This window comes from Sus scrofa, chromosome 13 (assembly GCF_054392235.1).
Source record: "Sus scrofa isolate SSC_HxYL_T2T_F1_AM1 chromosome 13, Sscrofa_HxYL_maternal_Yorkshire_Landrace_v2.0, whole genome shotgun sequence".
Lineage (NCBI taxonomy): Eukaryota > Metazoa > Chordata > Mammalia > Artiodactyla > Suidae > Sus > Sus scrofa.
In genome coordinates, this window is record NC_139395.1 from 49,073,305 (window position 1) to 49,094,559 (window position 21,255).

The following is a 21,255-nucleotide window of genomic DNA, read 5'->3' on the forward strand; positions in this document are numbered from 1 at the left end:
TTGGGAGAGTACCCGTCTGGATGTTTACATCTGAGAGCTGGGGTGGGGCTCCTCGTGGAACATACAACTAACCCCGCTACCTCCCAGGCCATCTCCCAAATCCCTAGCAGACCCTCAAATCCCCACTTTCTTCCACAGAAAAAGGTGGGCTTCAGAGAGAAATTCAAAACTCAGTTCTGGTGTAAACTGAAGACAGAGTGGGCGGCAACCCTTGCCTGGTGTGTGAGCAGAGCTGCCACACAATGCCTTGCAGACAGACCCTGCTCCCGTCCTGGTGTCCCCAGCAAGGGGCACCATCTCTGACTTTGGAGGTGACCTCACCCTGGGCTGGCTGCTCAAGTCCCTAGAGCCCCAACCCCTGGGAGCTCCAGCTCTGCTGGCCACAACAGGCAGGAGCCTCACAGCAGGGGCGGGGCAGCCAGCATGGGAGGGGGCAACAAGCCTGGCCCCACAAGCTGTGTACCCTCTGAGCAATGCGGCTTAGGGCTGCCCAGACTCCCTAAAAACCTCCAGGGGTGGTGAGCCCACATCCTCCCAAGGCAGCTGAGGGTCTTACCTGACAATTTAGACCAGCAGGCTTTCCAGGCTCTTCTACACAGCAGGACCACGTGGGAGGACGGGAGCAGGTCCCTGGAGACCTCCAGAACATCCTGAGCCAGCAGCCTCTTCCCCACCTATGCAGGCCCCAGCGTCCTAGACGGAATGGTGGAGCTGAGGAGCCAGGAACCTCCATTTAGCACCAGCTGCAACACTGACCTCATCTCCACCTGGTGGGGTGGTTACTACCACCACCCGACCCACAAACCTGAGGCTCAGAGAGGTTATGTCACCATGTCAAAGTCCTACCAGAAGACCAAAGGCAGCTCCTGAGGCCTGACCCCAGACTGCAGCTTCCCTACCACTCGGCTGGAAGGGGCGGCTTCCCGAGGCTTGTTGATTGGGACTCAACTCGGGCTACCTCTTGTCAGCCCAAGCTTAGGTGTTCTGGCTCTGCTCAGAACCGGGCAGCCGCAGAGGCTGGGAACCTCACTTGCTGCCTGGAGCTGCCAGCTCTCGGGAAGATCTAACACCCGCCCCCCCGCCCCGTCCCCACCCCGCAGCACCTGGGCCAGCAGGTGTATGGCAGGGTAAATACCTCCCTGGCTGGCTGGGCCCCAAGAAGGCATGGAGGACACCCAGAGACACGGGACACTTGCTCGGCCTTTTGGCAAAGATGTGGGGGAAGCAGCCCATGGAACCCTCACGCAAGTGGAAAGGAGGCGGCCTTCAGGTACCAGGTGAGGCAACCAGCCAGGCTAGCCAGAGGGAGGGGGTGTCTGCAGGAGCTCCCACTGTCCGTGCTCCGCAAGATCCCTGCAAACACCGTGTGCTGGGCTTCAGAGGTGATCGCAGCAGGGGCCTTCCCAAGTTGCCATTTTCATTCCCCTTTACGGGCCCTGGGGAGGTCTCATTCACAGCAAGCCATTCTGACGATAAGCTCCATAAAGTTTGTTTTAATGTTCAGATTCCTTTGCCCTTATGCATGCTGAGGAAGCCACCACGCCCCAGTGAACATGTGTGGGATAGAAATCAAGACCACTGCAAAGCCACTACCCCCCTGCCCCTACCCAGTGCTTGTTAATGGATAAATCAGACTCAGGTGGGCTTTCCGTCAGACTACGAGGAAACCCCTGGCTCATCCAACCAATAAGCAGTCCATTTCTACGCTGGGATGGGTAGGAAAAACCAGTCATACGGTAGAAAGGTTGACCAGTCCCAGTGGAGACGGGCGCTGCCATCCTAGGGCTCCTCAGGATTCCAAGGGAGCAACCATTTTCAAGTGGCTGCTGCACATTAAACCAAAAGTGGCCAGCTGTGCCTGTGTGGGCCCTACCTATGGCCCCTCCCACCTCCTTCTGGATGGGGGGCAGAACGCTGGACCCCTGGGACTTGGGGAGGGATGTGCTTCCCAGAGCTGAACCCCCTGTATTTATTTGCCCAAGCCGCACAGTACAAACCCCAAGGCCTGCCACCCCCCAAAATCAACCGAGCTCTTGATTCTTGCTCCCCCGATCACGGTGTTGTTCTCTGCATGATTAGCTGCTGGTTCTCCAGACACTGCTTCAGCTTGTCCTCTGTCAGGGTCAACCGCTGCTCCAGGATGGAGACTGTCTGCAAAATAAATGGTCAGGCTCAGAGAATGGAGGGGCTACCAGGCTGCCCTGGGGTGCCCTCGGCCAGTTCTGCTCCACTGGCTCAGTCCCCTGAACAACTGCCAGCTTTCCCCACCTAGGGCTCTGGCCTGACGCCCCGACTCTGGTCTTCATGTCCACTCCTGCCGGTTGTCTGATATTTGTGGGCTGGGGAAGGACATCAGTGAGGGAGAGCAGGCAGCAGGCCCAAGACAACCAAGGGTCAGGAATCCCCAGTCCTGCTGGTCTGGCATTTAGACCAGAGTTCCAGGTAGAACCACTTTCTCATTTGGGTCAGGCTCTGTCCATAACCAACCAGAGACCATCAACTATCTCCATTCTGAAGGTGAGAAAACTGCATCCACAAATGAAGGGGACCTATGTGGGGCCTGCCCACACCTCAGGCCCTGGGGTGGCTTCCCAGACTGAGAGGTGAGTCCCCTGAGCCCAGGAGGGCCTCTGCCTGAGTCCACTGAGGACCACTGCAAGAATGTGCTATCTGGGGATTAGGCCCTAGCTCCCTGTTTCTGGACTCACTTTCTCCTCTGTAATAAGGACAACGCCAAGCTCACAGCAGTCCTGGAGAGTGAGGTGACAGCATGATGCCTGGCACTTGTTAGACTGACCATGTTGGCCACCATGACAATGCCTGCTGTGTTGGCTCAAGGCTGAGCCTTTGCTCCTGGCCTGCGAAATGCCCTCAGCCCCTGGGGCTGCATAAGCTTCATGACCCAGGGCCATGTTCTTGCAGATGCGGCTCCCAGAAGAGGCTGTAAAAGCCTACTCCCCTCCTCTGGCTTTGAACAGTGCTAGCAGAGGGGCAGTTTTGTCTTGGAGCCCACATGCTTCCCAGGAGAGCTACCCACTGCCCCCAAGTACTCCCTGCACGGCCGGCCCCACCAGTCACATGCCCACCCCACCACTCGCGCAACATGACCCACGCTGGCCACTGGGGCCGAGCCTGTCACTCATGCCCCTGATCAAGGGCTGGTTGAGTGTGGTCCCGATCCACGCCCCAGGGGAGCCCCCTGTGAACGAAGCAGGCTTGGTTCTTGTGTTGTGCAGCCTACAGGCATCCAAAAGGGGCAGATTCAGAAACAGAACTTTCTATTAATTTTACCTGTTTGTCTGTGGGCTTGCCCAAGAGGTTCTGCCACCTTCCCTGAGGCTCCACAGAGGCTCTGGGCCTTGGTCCAGTGGAAAGGAAACTTTTTTCTCATACATTTAATAAAACATTGAAACAGCTTGGAAAGGAGTTTCCCCTCTAATGCTGCTATAAATTCTCATAGCATCTCGCACGGATGTCAGCCACTCATGGACGCTGCTCCTCCTGGCGGCTGGCTCCTCTTCTAAATGAGCTGGCCGGGCTGCAAGGGCTCTGAGCCCCGGGGCACAGGACAGAGTCTGAAAAGTTGCTGCCTGTAGAATATGAACTGCACCCTGAGAGGCAGAGCTGAGCTGAAAGAGATAGTCACATTCCCCTGTGCTGGCCGGCCAGCCGTGGAGGGGCTCTGATCTCGTAAAAGTGGCAGCGGAAACAGCCCCCGGCAGGCCCAGAGTAGCATTCCTGGAAGTTTCCACTGGCTGCTGTGAAACTCACAACTGTACCAAGCTCCAAAACCATTCTGCATCCAGACTTTTTCCGATGGCCCTGAACTCCAGGCCCCAGTGGGGGAGCCAGTCAGCTTTTCCTCTTCTGCCCACCCCTACCCCCACCCCCACGCTTAAATTTTTCTTTCACAGGAACCAAATTTCCAAATGTGGAGGCAGTGGGTGCCAGGCCAATGTCAACACCAGGGGCGCCACGCGTTTCATGAGGCCTCCACTTAGTGCCGTGGGGGCCTGTACTTCAGTTTGGTAGAAATATGGCTGTTAAATTTGATGATGTTAACATTCTTTGAACAGAAAAGCATCACCTATTTCACCCCCGCCCCCTGAATGGAGGGTGCTGACCCAGCTGAGGGTCCTTCCTTTGGGAGCTGTGAGGTGATGCTTCATATCACATTATAGACAAAATGGGCTGAAAAACAGCTCAGCCCTCTCAAACCTGCAGCTTTTCTCCTCTCCTAGGCAAGCTCCTGGAAGACTCGCGTCCATCTGTGTTTGGTCTCTACTTCCCCAACTCCCTGTGTCCCCAGCCTCCTCTGCCAAGATGCTGAGTGGCAGCCACCATTCAGGGATTAAGTCCACTGGGCTTGTCCCAGTCACATACGATCCCACCCCAACCCCCTTTGAGCTGGAAGGATGGGACAGGGAGAGGATTCCACCCCAACCCCCTTTGGATTTCTATACATTAGAACACCGTCTGGCGGTCTCTGCCTCACACATCTGTCTTAATAACCCCACTCCATTAAAGCAGAGGACCTCACTGTCCTGGGAAATGGTTCTCGCTCCTAATAAAAGTGAAGCTGGAAACCCCAATCTCCGATGCGCTGGCACATCTTCCCTCCACCTGGGAAAGGGCTTCCCCAGTGACGAAAAGGCTCCTATCGGGGCAGCCAAAGGCCCATGAAGCAGGCTCTTATCTAGTTAAACATTTAGGTTTGAAACGATCACAAAAGTCCCATTTTTGAGCTATGACGAGGCAATATTACAGGGACAAAAGGGACACAATGACAAGGACGTTTTAAGAGATGTACACTGAGAAACGCCCCCGACACCTTGTTTTAGATGCTTTCTCTCACCGGGGCGCTTGTGTCATGACAGCATAAGTGGTCAGCCCCCAAACGCACTAGGGCATTTGCCCAGTAACTGCTGCCTAACTGCTCACAAGACTGGGCTCAACTTTAAACAAGGCACCTTTCTCCTAGAATCAGAGCAACAGGAAGCAGAATTCAGACTCCATGCTGGACACTGTCACCCCCTGCCCATCACTGTCTGCCTCCCAGGGTCACAGCCTTCATCTTGGGGGTTCCAGAAGTTTCATCTTCAAAGTCACACCTGTCAGAGGGCCACTTGGGGGCTTGTTTCAGAACCACTTCCCACTGTTAGCAGCGATTTCCAGGAAGCCACAGCCCTTCTCAAGGAAAATCATTCCCTTTAGAAACACCCCTGTTTGCCGTTGAATGAATTGTTGTTTCTCTGGACCAAGGTTTGGCACACTCGGCCTGCTGCCTATCTTTGTAAATAAGGTTTTACTGCCATGCCCGTTGGCTTACGCATTGTCTATAGCTGCTTTCTGACTACAACGGCAGGTTGCGTAGTTTTGACAGACACCATGGTCCACAACGCCTGGAATATTTACTGTTAAGAAAAAGTCTGCCCCATAATGGAGAAGAGTACGAGAAAGAACACTGTGTATGTAACTGGATCACTTGGCTGTACAGTGGAAATGAATACAACAGAGTAAACTAACCATATACTTCAATACAATAAATTTTCAAAAGTTTGCTGACCCTGGCCCTAGACTCTCCACTCAGATTCTCCGTGGGCACCACCCCAAGCTGGCCTGTGCCACATCCAGGGTGACAAAGATACAGACAGACTCAGCTGGGCCCGCAGGGTGTATGCTGCTTTGAGGAGGCACACACCAAGCAGCTGGGCAGACCAGCAGGGTGTGCTGGGAGAAAGGGGAGGTCTGGTCAGAGCCAGGGGAGGTGACCCCAGGAAGTGAGTAAGGAAGATCGAGGAGGAGTTCACCAAGAGAGAGGACAGGAAGGCCCTGAGGTAGGAGGCAAGGAGCAGGAGAGGGGCCTCAGAGGAGGCAGGCGATGGGCCCACGCCCTGGAGGCCACACGTGGCAGCAGCTCCTTCAGTCTCAGAACAACAGGAAGCTCTGTTGGGGGTTCGAGGCTGAAGGGGGATGAGACCCCTCTGGCTGCTATATGGGGATGGTCTGAGGAGTGGCTGTGTGGCTGTGGTTAGGCGTGATGGAGGTGAGGGGAAACGAAGAGAGGATGATGGTGCTTGGACTGAGGAGGAGTAATAAGAAAAAAAGTGGAAAAAAATCAGATATCCATGAGGTATGAACCACACCATCTGGTGGTGAGTCAGATGGGGGGCAAGAAAGAGAACGCATTCCCCGAGGCCCAGAACAAGGGATGAGGATGGCCCTACAGGAGAGGCAGAGGATGGGCACCACGCTGGACTTGGTGAAGCCCCTCTGAGGCCTAAGAGTGTCAGGCAGGCAAGAGGTGCTTGGGGAAGAAGCCAGGGCCAGCAGCAGGGTTATTGTTTCTGAGATCATCCTCATTAATGCAGGGAGAGGGGAGAAGAAGAGGGCAGTGAGTGAATCCACAAGCCCCTGGATGCTGGAGAAGACAATCCAGCGTGGGTGAGCTGGGGACCCCTGTCCAGGGCTCAGGACCTTATCAGTGATGCTACTGAAACCCCCTGGAAAGAAACCTGGTCCCTCAGTAGGTACTGATGGAGGGACTGCCCAACCCAGGGACCTGACAGGGAAGAGGATGCTGGAGGCATTGGGATGAAACCCAAGAGCATGGGAGAGGCCAGCTTGGGCCGGGACTAGGGTTCCCACAGTGACTCGGCCTTGGGAGTGCTCCAGGGAAGATCCCCCTGGGAAAGGCTCAGCAAGGCCATCTCGTTCAAATCCTGATTGTCCTGCTACGGGGAGAGGAGACATTGTGCTCTGTCTCCTACTGGGGCAACACTCTCTTACAACAGTTCAACAGTGTAAGATGTTTTTACAAGATGCCCTGAAGGGCCTTCTGAGTGTGGTGTAAAAATAGCCCATTTTAAAGTGACAGGTGGAGTTCCCGTGATGGCTCAACAGTTAATGAACCTGACTAGCATCCATGAGGATGCAGGTTTGATCCCTGGCCTCGCTCAGTGGGTTAAGGATCCGGCGTTGCCGTGAACTGTGGTGTAGGTCACAGATGCGGCTCAGATCCCACCCTGCTGTGGTTGTGGTGTAGGCCAGCAGCTATAGCTCTGATTGGACCCCTAGCCTGGGAACCTCCATATGCCATGGGTGCGGCCCTAAAAAGACAAAAATGAAAAATAAAAAAAAAAAAAATAAAGTGACAGGCTTTTATTTTCAGTCCCCTGTGAACTGTAGTGACACCCAAAGAGATTGCACCAAAATGCCAGTCCTTGGCCATATATCTGGCAGCCAGGGCCCCCAACTCCAACCAGGAGAAAAGACAACATGGGGGACATTTCGACAGAGCCCTGGTTCTGAACTTCGTGGCCTCAGATGTCTTCCCTCTACCAGCACTGAGGCATCAGGTGTCTGCACTCCCATGGGGCTCCGTGATCTGAAGCAGGTGAGCCCAGCTCCCACACTGTCCCCCATGCCCACCAAGGGTCCAAACTGGTTTTTGTGGGACAGAGCCTCCACCCATGACATGTGTGATGGAGCCTCATGCATCTGATGCCTTGAGAAGCCAACGTGTGACTGTAGGGCCTCCACCTGACTCCAAAGCTGTGAGGGGCCCAGGCCCTAATACTCCCGCGGGCTCCGAGCGGGTCCCGGGAGGAGTTGTGCAAGCAGTGCATGGAGGAGGCGAGGGTCCAGTGCTCCCTGAGAGAATAAATCACCCCTGCCTCGGAAGTGGTGGAACGAAGCAGAACAGGGGCAGGTACGAGTCGCCCTAGCGGAGCAGCCTGCAGGCCTGGTGAAGCAGTGCGCAGTCCCTTCAGGGACTCTGTGGGCCTCTCTTCGTGGCCCTTCCTCCTGTTGACTACCCACTTCCCAGCCCCCCACTTCCTTATTGGCATGCCCTCCGCTTCTTTCAGCCCTGCCAACCTTTTTTTCCTCCCTGGCATGGTTTCCTCTTGAAGTGGGCTTGTCCTGCATTTTCCTCAGCTCTTTCCCCCTAGTTCTCATTCTGCCTCCTTTTTAGGCCTCTTTCACTCTATGTTTAGGGAGAAGCAAGGAGAAAAGGAGCAAGGTGTGTTGGTCTGGCCCATAGGACTTGAGCTCCGCATGGAGTCTGGGCTGCTGACTTGGCTCTCCTGCTCTGGAGCTGATGCCAGGGCGGGTAGACCTAGGAGGAGAGCTCCAGTTCTTGGACAGGGGGCCCAGATGGCTTTCGTGAGGAGACAACACAAGAGGGACCAAAGGAAGTGTGTTCCAGGCACAAGGTGCAGCAGGTACAAAGGCCCTGAGGCAGAGAAAAACAACCCAGCACACTCTTGGCACTGTTAAGAGGCCTGTGTGGTTGGCTTTACAGGACTGAACAGGGAAGGGAGTGTGGTGGCCACAAGGAAGACGGAGGAGGGGCCCAGGGCCCTTAGCCAAAAAGGGACAGGAAGGGGGAAGGCTCCACTCCCTGGCCCTATCCCACCAGACCCACAGGTCTGAGCAGGTCCGGCCAGGGAGGATGGGGCTCCTGCCTGTCTGTGGCCAGTTTTCCAAGCACTGGCTCCAGAGTGGACTCTGGGAGAAGAGGCCTGGCCTGGGAACTCATCATGGCTGCCTGGGCTCATAACAAGGGATCAAGCAGGACGGAGTGAACTGGCACTTCAGAGGACAGACCAAGGTGCACCCTCTGAGCCCAGGCAGCCATGATGAGTTCCCAGGCTGGACCTCTTCCTCCCAGAGCCACTGCTACTACCACCTTCACTGAAGGCCTCCTGCACGTATCCCATGTGCAAATGTAGAGGGCAAACTGGAGCCATAACTTGTACAAAGCCCTGAGGGGCCACAGATACCCATGGAAAATCGTTGTCCCCTCCCACACATTTGTCAGCCGCCTATCACATGCAGCAACTGAGAGCCTCTGGCTTTCAAGGGCTTCCTGGGCTCTAGGTTGTTGGGGGCCCCTAGCACAGACGGGGCTTGATAAAGCCACAAAGAAGGTGGCCTGTGGTCATGCCTTGTAGGGTCTGAGGGGTCTGAGCCATCAGGGCACGTGATGGTCTGGCTGCTTCTGAAAGTTCTCCTATGACGGAAAGTTCCTTTTAATCATTTCCAGGCTTGTAGCTGATTTGAAACTGATTTGAAACACCCCAGGCCCGTTGTCCCAACACAGAAGCCAGATTCCTGGAGGGCAGAGGGTCCCAGGTGTCCTGGGTCTCAGGAAGACGGCATAGTCACCCAGCCACACCACTGGGGGCACTTGTGCCAGGTTGCGGGAATCAGCCAGGGGCTGGTCCTTGGCTCAACACCCTGTCTCAGCTGTGCCGCACAGAATGTCTAACTTTCCTTTGGTTTCACTGCAAAGATGGAAAAATGTGGAATTAATCTCCCTTGTAGCATGGTTTTGACTTCACTGAGATTCCAAAGATCTAAAACAGATGCAATAAAAGGGGAATCTCTTTGCTGTGGGGTCTTTGAGCTATCAAAACAAAGCGGGGCTGCTGGGCCCAGCGCCTGCCCAGCTCTACCTCATCTCCTGCAGGCTCCAGCTCTCCCGGTATATATGCACACACGCGCAGGGCCCTGGCCTGCTGCTGATGCCCTGGCCAGCCCTCTGCCACATGCCAGGGTGAATGGGGGACTGGAGGGGCTGGCCCAGCTCCCAGCTCTTCCTGTCACCCAAAGCTCTGCCCCTCAGCCCCAGCCTCTGTCCAGTGCCTGAAGATCTGTGGCACAGGGGCCTTGGAGTCAGTGGTGTGAATGCTGGCCCTTGAGCGGCCTGTTGACAGCCATCAGTCTGAGTGCCAGCCCCACGAAGACGGGGTTTCTGGCTATTCTTGTTCACCGCTGTCTTCCTGCTCCCCAGCATGGCTCCTGGAGCATCATCAGCGCACACTGAGTGCTGGAAGGACACGTGCCAGATCCTGAGTGCTATCCCTGGGGCACCCCAGCTCTGGGGATGAGTCTGGCTGGCTGCTAACAAACCTTCCCCCCAGCTTGGCCTTGGACCTGGTGGGCCTGAGGGAGTGGCAGAGGAAGAAGAGGAGGGCGGGCAGGATGGAGTCCTGAGGGGCCAATGCCAGCTGGTCTTGGGAAGGAGGAAGCCTCCTGGCCTTAGCGGGAAGTTGGGGTGCATGCAGTAGGGCTGGAGTCCAGGAAGCAGCCCTGTCCTTCCCCTCCCCAACTCAGGCCAAATAGGTGAGGACTAAAAGCTGAACTCTGGAGGGGAAGGAGTGGCCATTCCCACTCGTGGTGACGTCTGACATGTTAACTTGTCCAGGATCACACACAGCTGATACGTAAAAAACAAGTTTCTAAAGAAATTCCTCCCAACCCCTCTGGGCTCAGAAACTGTCTTTTTAACCCCCCCCTTGTCACTCCACAGTCTGCTGCTAACAAGACAAAATGAGCTTTTGTCCCTTGAGCCCACAGGTCCATGTTTCTGTTTCACATTATCTCAGGGATATAGGATTTCTGTGGCGTTTCTGCATCCCAGCCCCCACCTCTAATGAGGATTAGCTCTCTTCGGGAAGTACATGAAACACTATTTTCTATTTTCTGTTGGTGGATTAGCCACGGGATTAAAGAATCTTGGCTAATTTACCCTCCTTGTGGCTTTATAGCAACTCCTTTTCAACACACACAGGCTTTCCCATATAGTGCCTGCCCCTAAAGGAGAAGCTATTAAAAGTGGGTCCACTCACCACCATCCATAAAACTGGGTGCTCCTGGGACCTGAGGGGCGCTACCCACACCAGGAGGAAGAGCTGGGCCGTACCCCCTCCCCCCCCCAATCCTGGCCAGGGTTTAAGCTCATCTCTTTGCCAGCCATGGGCAGGCCATTAGGGAAGCCATGTGTCTGACAGGCACAGGCCCCAAAGCACAGTATGCCAGTCACTGCTCAGCCATAGGCTCTGCTGTACCCTGGCTCCAGGCTGAGTCCAAACAGGGCTCAGTATGGGGCATGAACCTTGGCCTTGGTCAGCTTCAGCATCCCATTTCTTCAGATTCTCACTTTTCCAACAATCCATATAAAATAGTTAATTTGCCAGTGCCTGATAAAACACAGTTGTCACAAGTCAGAGAGACAACTTGGCAGCTTGTTGGAAGCCTAGAAAACTTCAGTGCAGCCTGGCAAGTCAGGCTGTGGTCCCATCCAACAGGACCACCCCAGGGATGAAGGGCTCATAGGCTCTCCTGCCCTGCCGAGTACCCAGTACCCGCTGAGCCAGTGGGAGACCTGGCCTCTCTTCTTGGCAGGGCCTCTAGAGCCACTCGCTGAGCCCAGATCAGAATGGGGGGCAAAGAATTGCTCCCCTAAATGCCATGCTCTACGGAGCTCAAAGCTCCTTTCTGCTTTTTCTCTTCCACCTAGCCGTGGCTACTGTGGGTATAGGGAGTCTGCACCACAGGCCAGGACCAGAGAGGACCCTCTGCAGAGTGGACGGAAGGAAGTGGCAGGCCCAAATGTAGCCTGTCCCGACCGAGCTCTCGCAGCACTTCATTCAGGAAAGCACCAAACAGCCACAGGGTCAACTGGGGCCTGGTTAATCTCAGAGCCATGCAGGCCCTTTCTCGTGGCCTGTGCTTGACCCTTCCTTTAGAGGGCCTGTGGGTCCCCAGGGCAGGGAGAGCAAATCACCTGGAGTCCCCTTCCTCTGTGCTCTCAGAATTATCCCAGTCAGGCTGAACAAAATGTCCCTAGCTCTCCCGCTCCAGCCCCTGCTCCCCCTCCCCCAGCTGCAGGCCTGCTCTGGGCCTCACAGGAGAAATCTCATAAGACCGCGAACATTCCCAAGCCCCAGAGGTAACCACAGCCATCCCGGGCCCATCTGGTGGGCGGGAGCCTTCAATCTGCAGCTTCTTTGGTGGGGGGGGGGGGGTGCTCTGTGCACAACCGCAGATGGGCTTAAAGATGGAGCTGCTATCCAGCCCCCTCCCGCAATAATAAACACGAGCTCACCGCGTCTTTCAAGTGTGGCCAGCAGCATCAGCCCTGACTTGGTACTCCCCTCCTCCCGCCACCCCCGTGCCTCTGCATTGGCACAGCCAGAGGAGCCTGTGGATAAAGTGCCAAAATGAGCAACTGGGTGGGGGGAGAGCCACAGCCCCTTTGCAACCGGCTAGGGTAGGACCCAAAGTGTCTAACACACCAGAGGGTCTTCGGTCCCTCTGATTGCAGGAAGCAGCCTCTTAACAGAGGAAATTGTCTCCAAACCCCAAGTGGCAGGAGCTCAGGCTATCCTGAACTTGACTTTGGCCCAAGGGCAGCCCTTAAACACCCATGAAGAGGAGGATGGCTAAAGCCACTGAGGATTAGACTCGGTCTAGGCTAGGTGGCGAGACATGCTGCTGTGGAGGGAAAGCCCGCTCTGGTAGAAACCAGCAACAATCACTCCTATGGCACTGCCTGTGTGTGACAGCCATGTCAGGAGGGCCGCACACACTCCACAAACAGGGACCAATGGGTGGGGTGGGGGTGGGGGGAGAATGACTTTCACCAAACATTTTCCCAACAACTTCCATCTGGGCATACCCGAGGGGCTGGGAAAATGGCGTAACTGCTTTAAAATCTGGAGTCTGTTTCCACAAACGACAGCTGGTCTGTCCAAGAAAAAAGGATACCAAGAGCCCCTGAGAGCAGTCAGGCAGTCTGCGCCAGGGTGGGGCCAGTGCTCCCATCTTTCCACCAGGTGGAACTAGATGTCTCACCGGAGCAGCCCGGCAAATAGGAAACTGCCAGGACCATAGTGGGGAGGGGCAGGTGTCTGAAAGCAACAGATCACTCTATCCGATTCCCCAAAACAAGCAAGCCAGAATCCTTGGTCTTGTTGAGTTAGGTCAACAAAGTCACAACAACTTATACCTTTAATGAGCAGGGCTGGGCGAGCCAGTCCCCACCTGCTTCCCCCTGTGTGCATGTTCCAATCCCTGAGCCCAGCAGCCCCAGTGAGTCACAGGAACCTGAATGTGTGACATCACAGCCTTGCTGTGGCCAGCCTGAAGCATGGTGCCATGAAAAAACACAGTTGGAGCAGGAGTTTCATGTCTTGGTATTTTTAAAAGGCAGCAAGATGTGAAACCAGAGTCAAAAATAACTGCTATGGGCTTCTGAGGCAACACCACCAGCCGCCTGCCAGGCCCAGGCCCCTCACTGCAGCCTCCCCAGCTCCTGGGTACTGTCCACATCTCTGTGCTCCCTGCCCTTGCTCTCCAGAAAGACCCAGGGCCTCTGCAACTTCCATACACCACCCAAGCTCTGTCACTCAGGACTCCGTGAAGGAAGGGAAGGGAGCCAAGGAGGGAGGCGAGCTCACATGGGAACGTGGGCTGTGGGAAACAGCCTCCTAAATCACTGGACAGAACCCTCACAAGAACACAAGAAGGAAAGATCAGGTCCTCTCTGGACACCCACTGAACGGTCATCAGCAAGCAGGCAGGTCTGGCAGGAATCTACGCAGGAGTCCTTCCCCCCAGTGCGACCAAAGGGCTTAAGGGCTTGGCCGGGGGCAGATAGGAGGGGCGACCCATGGAAAGAAGGCCTTAAGGGAAGTCCTGACCCCACTTGAGACGCTGACCTCTGCTGCCCACCCCATGGGAGAGACAGATGGGCAGAGCCGAAAGTCTTCCCCAGGTCCACACAGATGCAGAGGCACGGCTGGGCCAGAGCGGCTGGAGCTTCTGAGCCCTGATCTGAGGTTTTCTCTGGTTCCTGTGGGCCTCTGGGGTCAAGCCACCTATCTCAGGAAGAGACGACTGGGGACAGCCCAACAGGACAGTGACTAGGATAGCCACAGGACAGGTGTGTGTCCTCCCCGGATGGGAAGGGGAGTGGATGGGGACCAGGGCAGACTCACGAGAGGAAGAGGGGGGCATAGACACCGTACACAGCCCCCACACTTGTGACCTCAGCTCTGGTTGCCCTTGAGAATTCCCATGAGGGTTTTTTTTTTGTTGGGGGGAGGGGGAGGCACCACAACATGTGGAAGTTTGCAGGTCAGGGGTCGAACCTACACCACAGCAGTGAAAACATTGATCCTTAACCCACTGAGCCAACAGGGAACTCCCCAACGAGGGATTTTGAAAAACAAAAAGTCTCTCAAAAACCTAAATCCTGTTGTTGGGAAATATATTTTCCCCAACAGCCATATGGTAACTTTATTTAAAGAACATAAGACATACACACATTTTTGAAGAACGTCAATCTTGGCCCCTGATGCCTGGGTCTGGGTTCAGGGCTCCCATCTAATCACTCCATGACCCATCTCTGATTTTCAACAGTCCCCAGGCAGCCCGGTCCATCTTGCCTGGGCCGTCCTCCTGCCTGGCCCTAGGGAAAGACCTCCTCTTCCTCTCCCTCTCATTCTCCCACTCAGGCAGACCACTAGAGTCTCACTGGCAGCTCAAAAACATTTCTGGGACTCTAGCAGTGAAAGAGGCCTGTGGAATGTCCACTCCTATGTCAGCTGGGCGCCCTGGGGCTCTCCCACACTGCCCCTTGGAGAACACTGACTTGATGCCACACTTCATAGACAACCAGCACCAGCCTAGAGCATCCAGGTAAAGCGGAGCATCACCACAGTGATCAGAGGGCACGAGCAGGCTTAGCTGTCCCCACTTTACAAGCGAGGAAGCTGATGCACTGGGGAACAACATCTCCTGCCCAAGGTCACCCAGGTGATGAGTGACGGAGATGGCCCTCAAGTTTAGGAGGGCAGGTACGCCCAGGCTAATGGGCAGTGGCTCAATGGACTGAGTAGAGCAGCTCTGACACCCAGCGGGAGGGACCTCTGCTCTCCACAGCTGATAGGGACGTATAAGGCCAAACAAACCCCGGCTGCTTAGGACACAGTGTCCAGCTGGGATCAGGATCTGAGGAACCAGTGAAGCCCCACAGAGCAACCTCACAGAGAGGTGGGGACAGGGGGGTCTCTTCCACACAAAGACAAACCAGGGCAAGGGGGTATACTCTCTGGCCAGAGACCTCAGGGGTCAGGCCTGCTGCATTCTATCATCACAGAGCACTGAGCAAGAACTTCTGGCCTTAACTTTCAGGAAGGTCAAGTTTGATTTGCAGATGAACTTCTCAATGACGTCATCCCTAACTACCTCAAAACCGTTTCATGAGGGAAGCTGGGGAAGCTCTGACCCACAATGGGCTGAGCTCAGGATCACCTGGCATCTTGGAGAAGCCCCAAACTGAGTGGACCTTGGAGCTGGTCCAGGCACAACAAACTGTTACTAACACCCTGTCTGCACTGGGCATGATGCTAGCTTTGGGCACCAGGCGGGAGGGCTGCAAAGCAAAGTCCTTGGAAAGTCGCATGCCTCAGATAAACATCAGGGAGAAAATTACAGTGAGGATGTGATCCCCACACTCTGAGAATTTTCCATCTAAAACAACACTGTGGGGAGACCCAACAGCCCGAGACAGCAAGAAGAGCGAGGCCACTTGGGAGAAGAGTACCTTGAAGTACCTTGCAAGGCCACCCCAAAGTCCATTTTCTTAAATAAATGCACTTCTGCAAAACAATGTGCGTACTTTACTAAAAAAGAATTCCTCTGCTGCAGCTGTGGCATAGGTCGTAGCTGTGGCTCAGATTCCATCTCTGGCCCAGAAATTTCATGTGCCACAGACGCAGCCATTAAAAAAAAAAAAAAAATTCCTGGAGTTCCCTGGTAGCTCAGAGGGTTAAGGACCCAGCACCGCCAACGCTGTGGCTCGGGTCACTGCTGTGGCTTGGGTTTGATCCCTGGCCTGGGAACTTCCACATGCAGCAGGTGTGGCAAAAAAAAAAACAAAAAAAAAAAACCAAACAAACACGTATTCCTAATCGCTGTCCACTCCTCTCCTCGCCCCCTTCCTCCCTCCTGCAGGGAAAGCTGGCTCCAAGCTGACCCTAATCCAGGGCAGCTGCAGAAGCTGCCTCCTGGGGAGCAGGACCATGACAGCTCTATATCCTGCCCGGGTCCCAGCCTCTGTGTGTCCCTATCTCCACTCCATCCCAGATCCTCGGCAGGGTCCGGCCCCAACTCTGCCCTGCTGAGTGGCCCCACCAGAGGTCCAAACTCCTGTGCTGCTTGCTCTGTGAGCCCAAGCCAAAGGACTGAGGCCTTATTGCCCTGGCCCATTGGACTCCCACCTGGCGTGCTGCCCAGCTGTTTCCCGCAGTCCTGGTTGCCTGCCCCTCTCAGGAGGCCTGGCTCTGACATCAGCAGACTCAGTTCCAGGACTTCCCAAGGGTGGGACGGGGTCTCACGCAGGGCCTCTTACATAGAAAAGTCTCAGTAAATATGTGTGTGCGGAGGAAACCCTCTCGGCCTGCTGTGAGGGCTGAGGAAAGGCTCTGCCAGGTAGGGAGGTAGTGGGGAACTAGGGAGCTATTTTTGGTGCCATTGTGAGGATCCCCCTGCATCCAAGGCAGCCAGGCCTCAAATAATGACAAAGGGCAGCAGCAGGAGCAGCAGCCCATGACATTGCTGGGCACCGTTCAAAGAGCTTCACGCAGGCTGCCACATCTAATCTGTGCAAGAGGCCTGGGAAGTGGGTGTAATTATCAGCTCTGTGTTGGAAACAGGCACAAAGAGGTTAAGGGATGTGCCCCAGGTCACTGGGCTATAAGTGGGAAAGCCGGCACTTGCACCCAAACAAGCTCTGAGCCACGTCCCTTCTCAGGCTCACTCAGCTGTCTGACCTCTGGGCCCCTGCTTTGCAGAGAGCTGCCACTGACAAGTACTGAGGCCACATCCTTAGCCTTCAGACCAGTGCAAATGGGCCCCAAACCTCCAGAGGATTAGATCATTGGGCCCCACCCAGCCTGTCAAGCAGGAAGGCAGGCTCTGAGGACTGAGCCTCCACAGCGGGATGCCTGCTGTCACCCAGGGACTGGAGGCTCTGTGACTCACGCAGTAGACATCTTGGCCACTGCCCACTGCAGCCCTGTGCTTCTTCCCTGAAGGGTGTGCTGCAGGACAGAGGCCCAAAGGACCAGAAGGCAGTGCCCCCTCTCTAAGGCTGCTTAGAAGGAGACTTCCTTGTAGGGGAGGGAAGGAGCAGTGATGGCGTGGGACAGAGGACAGCAAGACTCAGAGGACTCTGAAGCAGGAATCAGTGTTGGGTTAGCCAAGACATCCCTGGCCCTCCAGAGCACAGACACGCATCAGTATGGCGAGGAGCACCCGCTCAGGGGGCAGCATCCAAGGTCAACACCCACAGACCAGGGAGGTTTGGAGTCCCACTGAACTACTTGCATGGGGAGAATGGCAGTGGTCATCTGGCTCTAGGCCTCAGGGGAGCCTCCCGGGAGGAGGAGCCCCCGGAGAGGGGGAGCCCACAGCCAGGCTGGTCCCAAGAGGTGAGGGTGGGGAACCTTCAACCCCAGTGGGGGCAGTTCTCGCTGTGGCTGCAACACCTCCACTAGAGCCTCAACCCCAGGAGAAAAGGTGGGCCTGGAAAACGATTGAGCAACCAAGCCCAAGATAGGCACATGAATTAGTGCAAATGCCTCACACATCATTGTGAAAATAGGTGGCATGCCAAGGCTTCAACTGGGGGCTTCGTCTGTGGAACCCAAGTTTCCTCAGTACATGTGGAGTCCCTCAGGAACACACCTCACTTTATGGCACTCAGGAAGGCACACTGGTCTGGCATAGCAGGTGCCTGGGTGGCTGGCTCGGCATTTGGTAGGGGGCGGAGTGCCGTGTGGATCTGCAAAGGGGTTGAATGGTGTGACCCCGCCACAGGAACGCCTTCATTTCCTCCCTGTGATGCCACTTTCTTACAAAGTTACTATCATACCCCTGATGGCTAACACGTAACAAAACCTTCCACGTAAACCCTTAACACACAGTGACAGGAAATGTTTTTAGTGTTATACTCCTCTGGATCCAGTGAAGCTATTTTAGACCATCCTCTCAGACTTAATTTCCAATTTTATCCTATAAAGTTCTAATTCATTCCACCCCCCCGATCTCTCACTTGACGAGGCTGTGAAGAACATGAAGCAGGCTCGGCAGTTTCTGACGGGTCTGAGGTAGGAGATTTTTTTTAAGTCTTTGCTCATTGCTCATCTGTCTCTCCCAGCACATGCTTTACTTTCAAGGGCTAAGAGGCTTTCAGAAATGTAAGTATAACATGCACACAGTCCCACCAGGCTCTAGTCACCAATGCCTGATCTTTACCTTCAAATGTCCCTCCTTCAGTGGGTCCAAGGTGTGCAGGACCAGCTGAGATGCTGTGATAAGCCATACACCATGAGGCATGACGTGCGGGAGCTTGACGCACTTAGCCCCAGATCCAAAGGTAGGAAAGGGACACCAAGCCACTTCAGTTCCGTCTCCATCGGAGGCTCAAGGGTCCTTTGCCCCCCTCCAGCATCCCCATTCCATCCTTGAGCTGGCACAGGAAAGGGGATCTGTACCCAGAGCCAAGGAGGGAAGGGGCCTGAGGACCTTTAAATCTGCCTTGGCTCTGCCACCCCACCCCCTCCATGCCCCATTCCAGCTGCGTTAGGCATGGCTCGCTGCCTGGATGTGGCCCTGGCCCCCGCCACACCTGCAGGCAGGCTCTCCCCATGCCAGGACCACTCTTCCACCCCTGGATGAGAGATGCCCCTCAGGGCATGCCCACAGTGCTGGCTGCCAGCTCTCGTCAGGGCACTTTGCTCTCACTGAAATCGCCACGCTGCAAGTCCGTGTAATGAGCTGCCAGACGCACTTATGCACCGGGTGGCGGGTGGGGGATGGGGCGTGTCCCTCTCACTGATGAGGGTGGTCAGTGCCACAGCTAACATTTACTGAACAGTTACCCCTAGGTAACCTCCTGCAGACTCATCTCCTTTAATCCTGACCACAAACGTGGCAGGCTCATCACTGATAAACACACCAGGGTTTGGAGAGTGGAAGGGATTTCACCAAGGTCACTCTGAGGATAAGGAGCAGTGCCAGCTCGAACCCAAAGCCTGGGCTCTTGGATGCCTTGATTCACTGTGTGCAGTTCCCTGGCATGTCCCCAACATGCCCACCCAGAAGAGCTGGATGAATGGACAGTATTTCAATTCAAAGCTCTACTGTGGCCCAGGCCAGCGCAGGGTGGGCAGTCCCTAGCAGGAATCAGTGTTCGTGATTTTGGGATCCAGTGCCTTGGCCAAGGGTCAGATGGCTCTGAAAGCCAGGATCTCAGGGCAGCCACTGCTATTTCATTTCATTTGGGCCGGAAAATAGGTACATTATAATTATGTTTTTAAAAAACCCAGCACCCACAGGCCAACTTTAAATGCTCCAAAGGCCAGGCCCAGTACAGACAATGGGATGAATTCATGTCACAGCCTACCTGGGTGAGGACGTCCAGCTGGCCCACGATGTGCTCCAGCGTGCTGGTCAGCGTCTGAGGCATGCTAACGGGCTCCTGGGGCTGGCTCTGCATCAACTCCTGACTCCTGCCCCTGCCTGGCGGGATGGCGAAATCCACCTCTGGCTAAAGACAATGAAAGGAAAGAGAGCCCCTTAGTCCTGATTCAGTGATTGAGGAAACACAGAGAGGAATAGCGCGTGAAAGGATTAACCTGGAAAACCACCAGCAAACTTGAGAAGACGAGTTCCAAACATTGGTGAGCAGCGACAGTGTGGCGTACCTCCCACATCCAGGCCTGCATGCTCCCTTCCAGGCCCTCTTTTCTGAGCAGAGCCCCTGATTGAGGAGCAGAAGCAGGACATCTGGCAGTCTGGGCGGGGGGCTTGGGAGGGATGTGCAGGTGGGCTCTTGGAGGCCCTCAGAGAGGCTGAGGCTACCAAACCCTTAGCATGGCCTGCACCCTCCAACAGGCCTCTCAGAGTCCAGGGCCCCTGCGGCCCAGCCTGGCTCTGAAGTCAACCCTCCTCCTGCTCAGCTCAATGCCAATTCCCCACCCCTGGGATGGGGATGGCCCAGAACTCGGGAAAGGTTCCAGTTCTGCCCTGGCACAGATGCCCTGGGAAAAAGGATTCCAGGTGAACGTCCTGGCCCAAGGGCTGGAAGGAGTCAGAATCCATAGGACAGGTGCCCCCGGCTGCTTCAGACAAGACTCCAGGAATGTGAGGGACTTGGTGTTTCTGCCCAAGATCCTTCAGTCCCCAAATGGAGAAGCCATCCTCCCACCACCAACACTGAGGATGACTGGTTTCCTAAGGGGACTCATGCCAGTCCAACATGTGTCCCCCAAAAGTTAGGCACTGCTCTATGCACAGACAAAGGCTTCTCCTTACTCTAGAAGCATCGTGCTTGTGTTCAGCAGGGCAGAATTCTGGGAGCCATCCGGTTCCCAAGGACATGGTGGGCAGATGCCCTAGTTTGGGTCTTGGAACCTACAGTTCCTCTGTGGACTTGTTCCTTGTGGGAATGATGTATGCAGTGAGGCTGACAATCCCACCAGCCCCAAAACCCCAGTAACCCACAAATGCATCTACACTTGGAGCTCAGTGTTTTAAGCCATGGCCTCACTGATGGATATTCCAAATGGTACATCACCATTCCTTGGCTTTGCCAGTCCTCTCCACCAGCTCTGGGAGAAAACTCAAGCCCTCAAGCCCTTCATGGGGCACCCTCCTCCACCTGCCCCCTTCTGCAGCTTCCACAGTCCCCTCACCCACTCTTCCCTTCCCCTGCTCTAAGCACCCTGTCCTCCACTCACCTTGAAATCCCCTACACGCAACCAGAAGCTCCTCTGTGCTCCCACACACCTGGGCCTGCCCCATCTCTGCAGCCACCCCATCCTCAGGGCCCTGAGGACACACGAGCAGGACGAATCAATGCCAGACTGCCCACAGGGCCTGTCACCCACACGTGTCTATGTCCCTTCCCTTGTCCTCTGCCTACACTCATCACTCCTCTCCCCTCTAAACCCAGGACATCACTAGGCTCAAAGCCTGTCAACTGCCCACATGTGGCACAGCCTGGGTACTCCATCCAGCACCCCTCCACCCTTCAATACCAGGGCCACTGGGGCATACTGTCTATGACTGGGGCTTACTTAGGATGCCTGCACACCTGCCCTGGGAAGATGCTCCGCCCTGGACATGCTCACCTGGGCAGGCCTCAGAGTCCTTGAAAAGAATCAGCCTGGGAGAGGATGTCCAACCAGCAAAGAAGGGCAGTTTAGTATGTGGACCTTGCCTACCTATTTTCCTTTCTCAGGAAAGTGTTCTAATCTCACAGATGACAAACTCTGAAGCGCATGTAGCTTTGAATTTGGAAAAACGCAGGCCCTGGTGGTTAAAGAGAATTTGATTAAGACGCAAGCCTGAGGAGTATTCCTGAAAACAGGAGCTGCGCCATCCATGTCCACA

General features: G+C 55.2%; 1 protein-coding gene across 3 annotated transcripts in view; it reads right to left on the reverse strand.

Annotated features, from left to right (window-relative positions):
• Window positions 1-1,478: 1,478 nt before the first annotated feature.
• Window positions 1,479-21,255, reverse strand: part of POC1A (POC1 centriolar protein A) — a 79,848-nt gene continuing 60,071 nt past the window's right edge. For all 3 annotated transcript variants that reach the window (XM_021068879.2, XM_021068877.2, XM_021068878.2), the window contains exons 10-11: window positions 19,265-19,408; window positions 1,479-2,151 (exon numbers count right to left, since the gene is read on the reverse strand). In XM_021068879.2, the coding sequence (XP_020924538.1) occupies window positions 2,053-2,151; window positions 19,265-19,408 (243 nt within the window). In that variant the 3' untranslated portion in view covers window positions 1,479-2,052. The remainder of the gene's footprint in view (window positions 2,152-19,264; window positions 19,409-21,255) is intronic.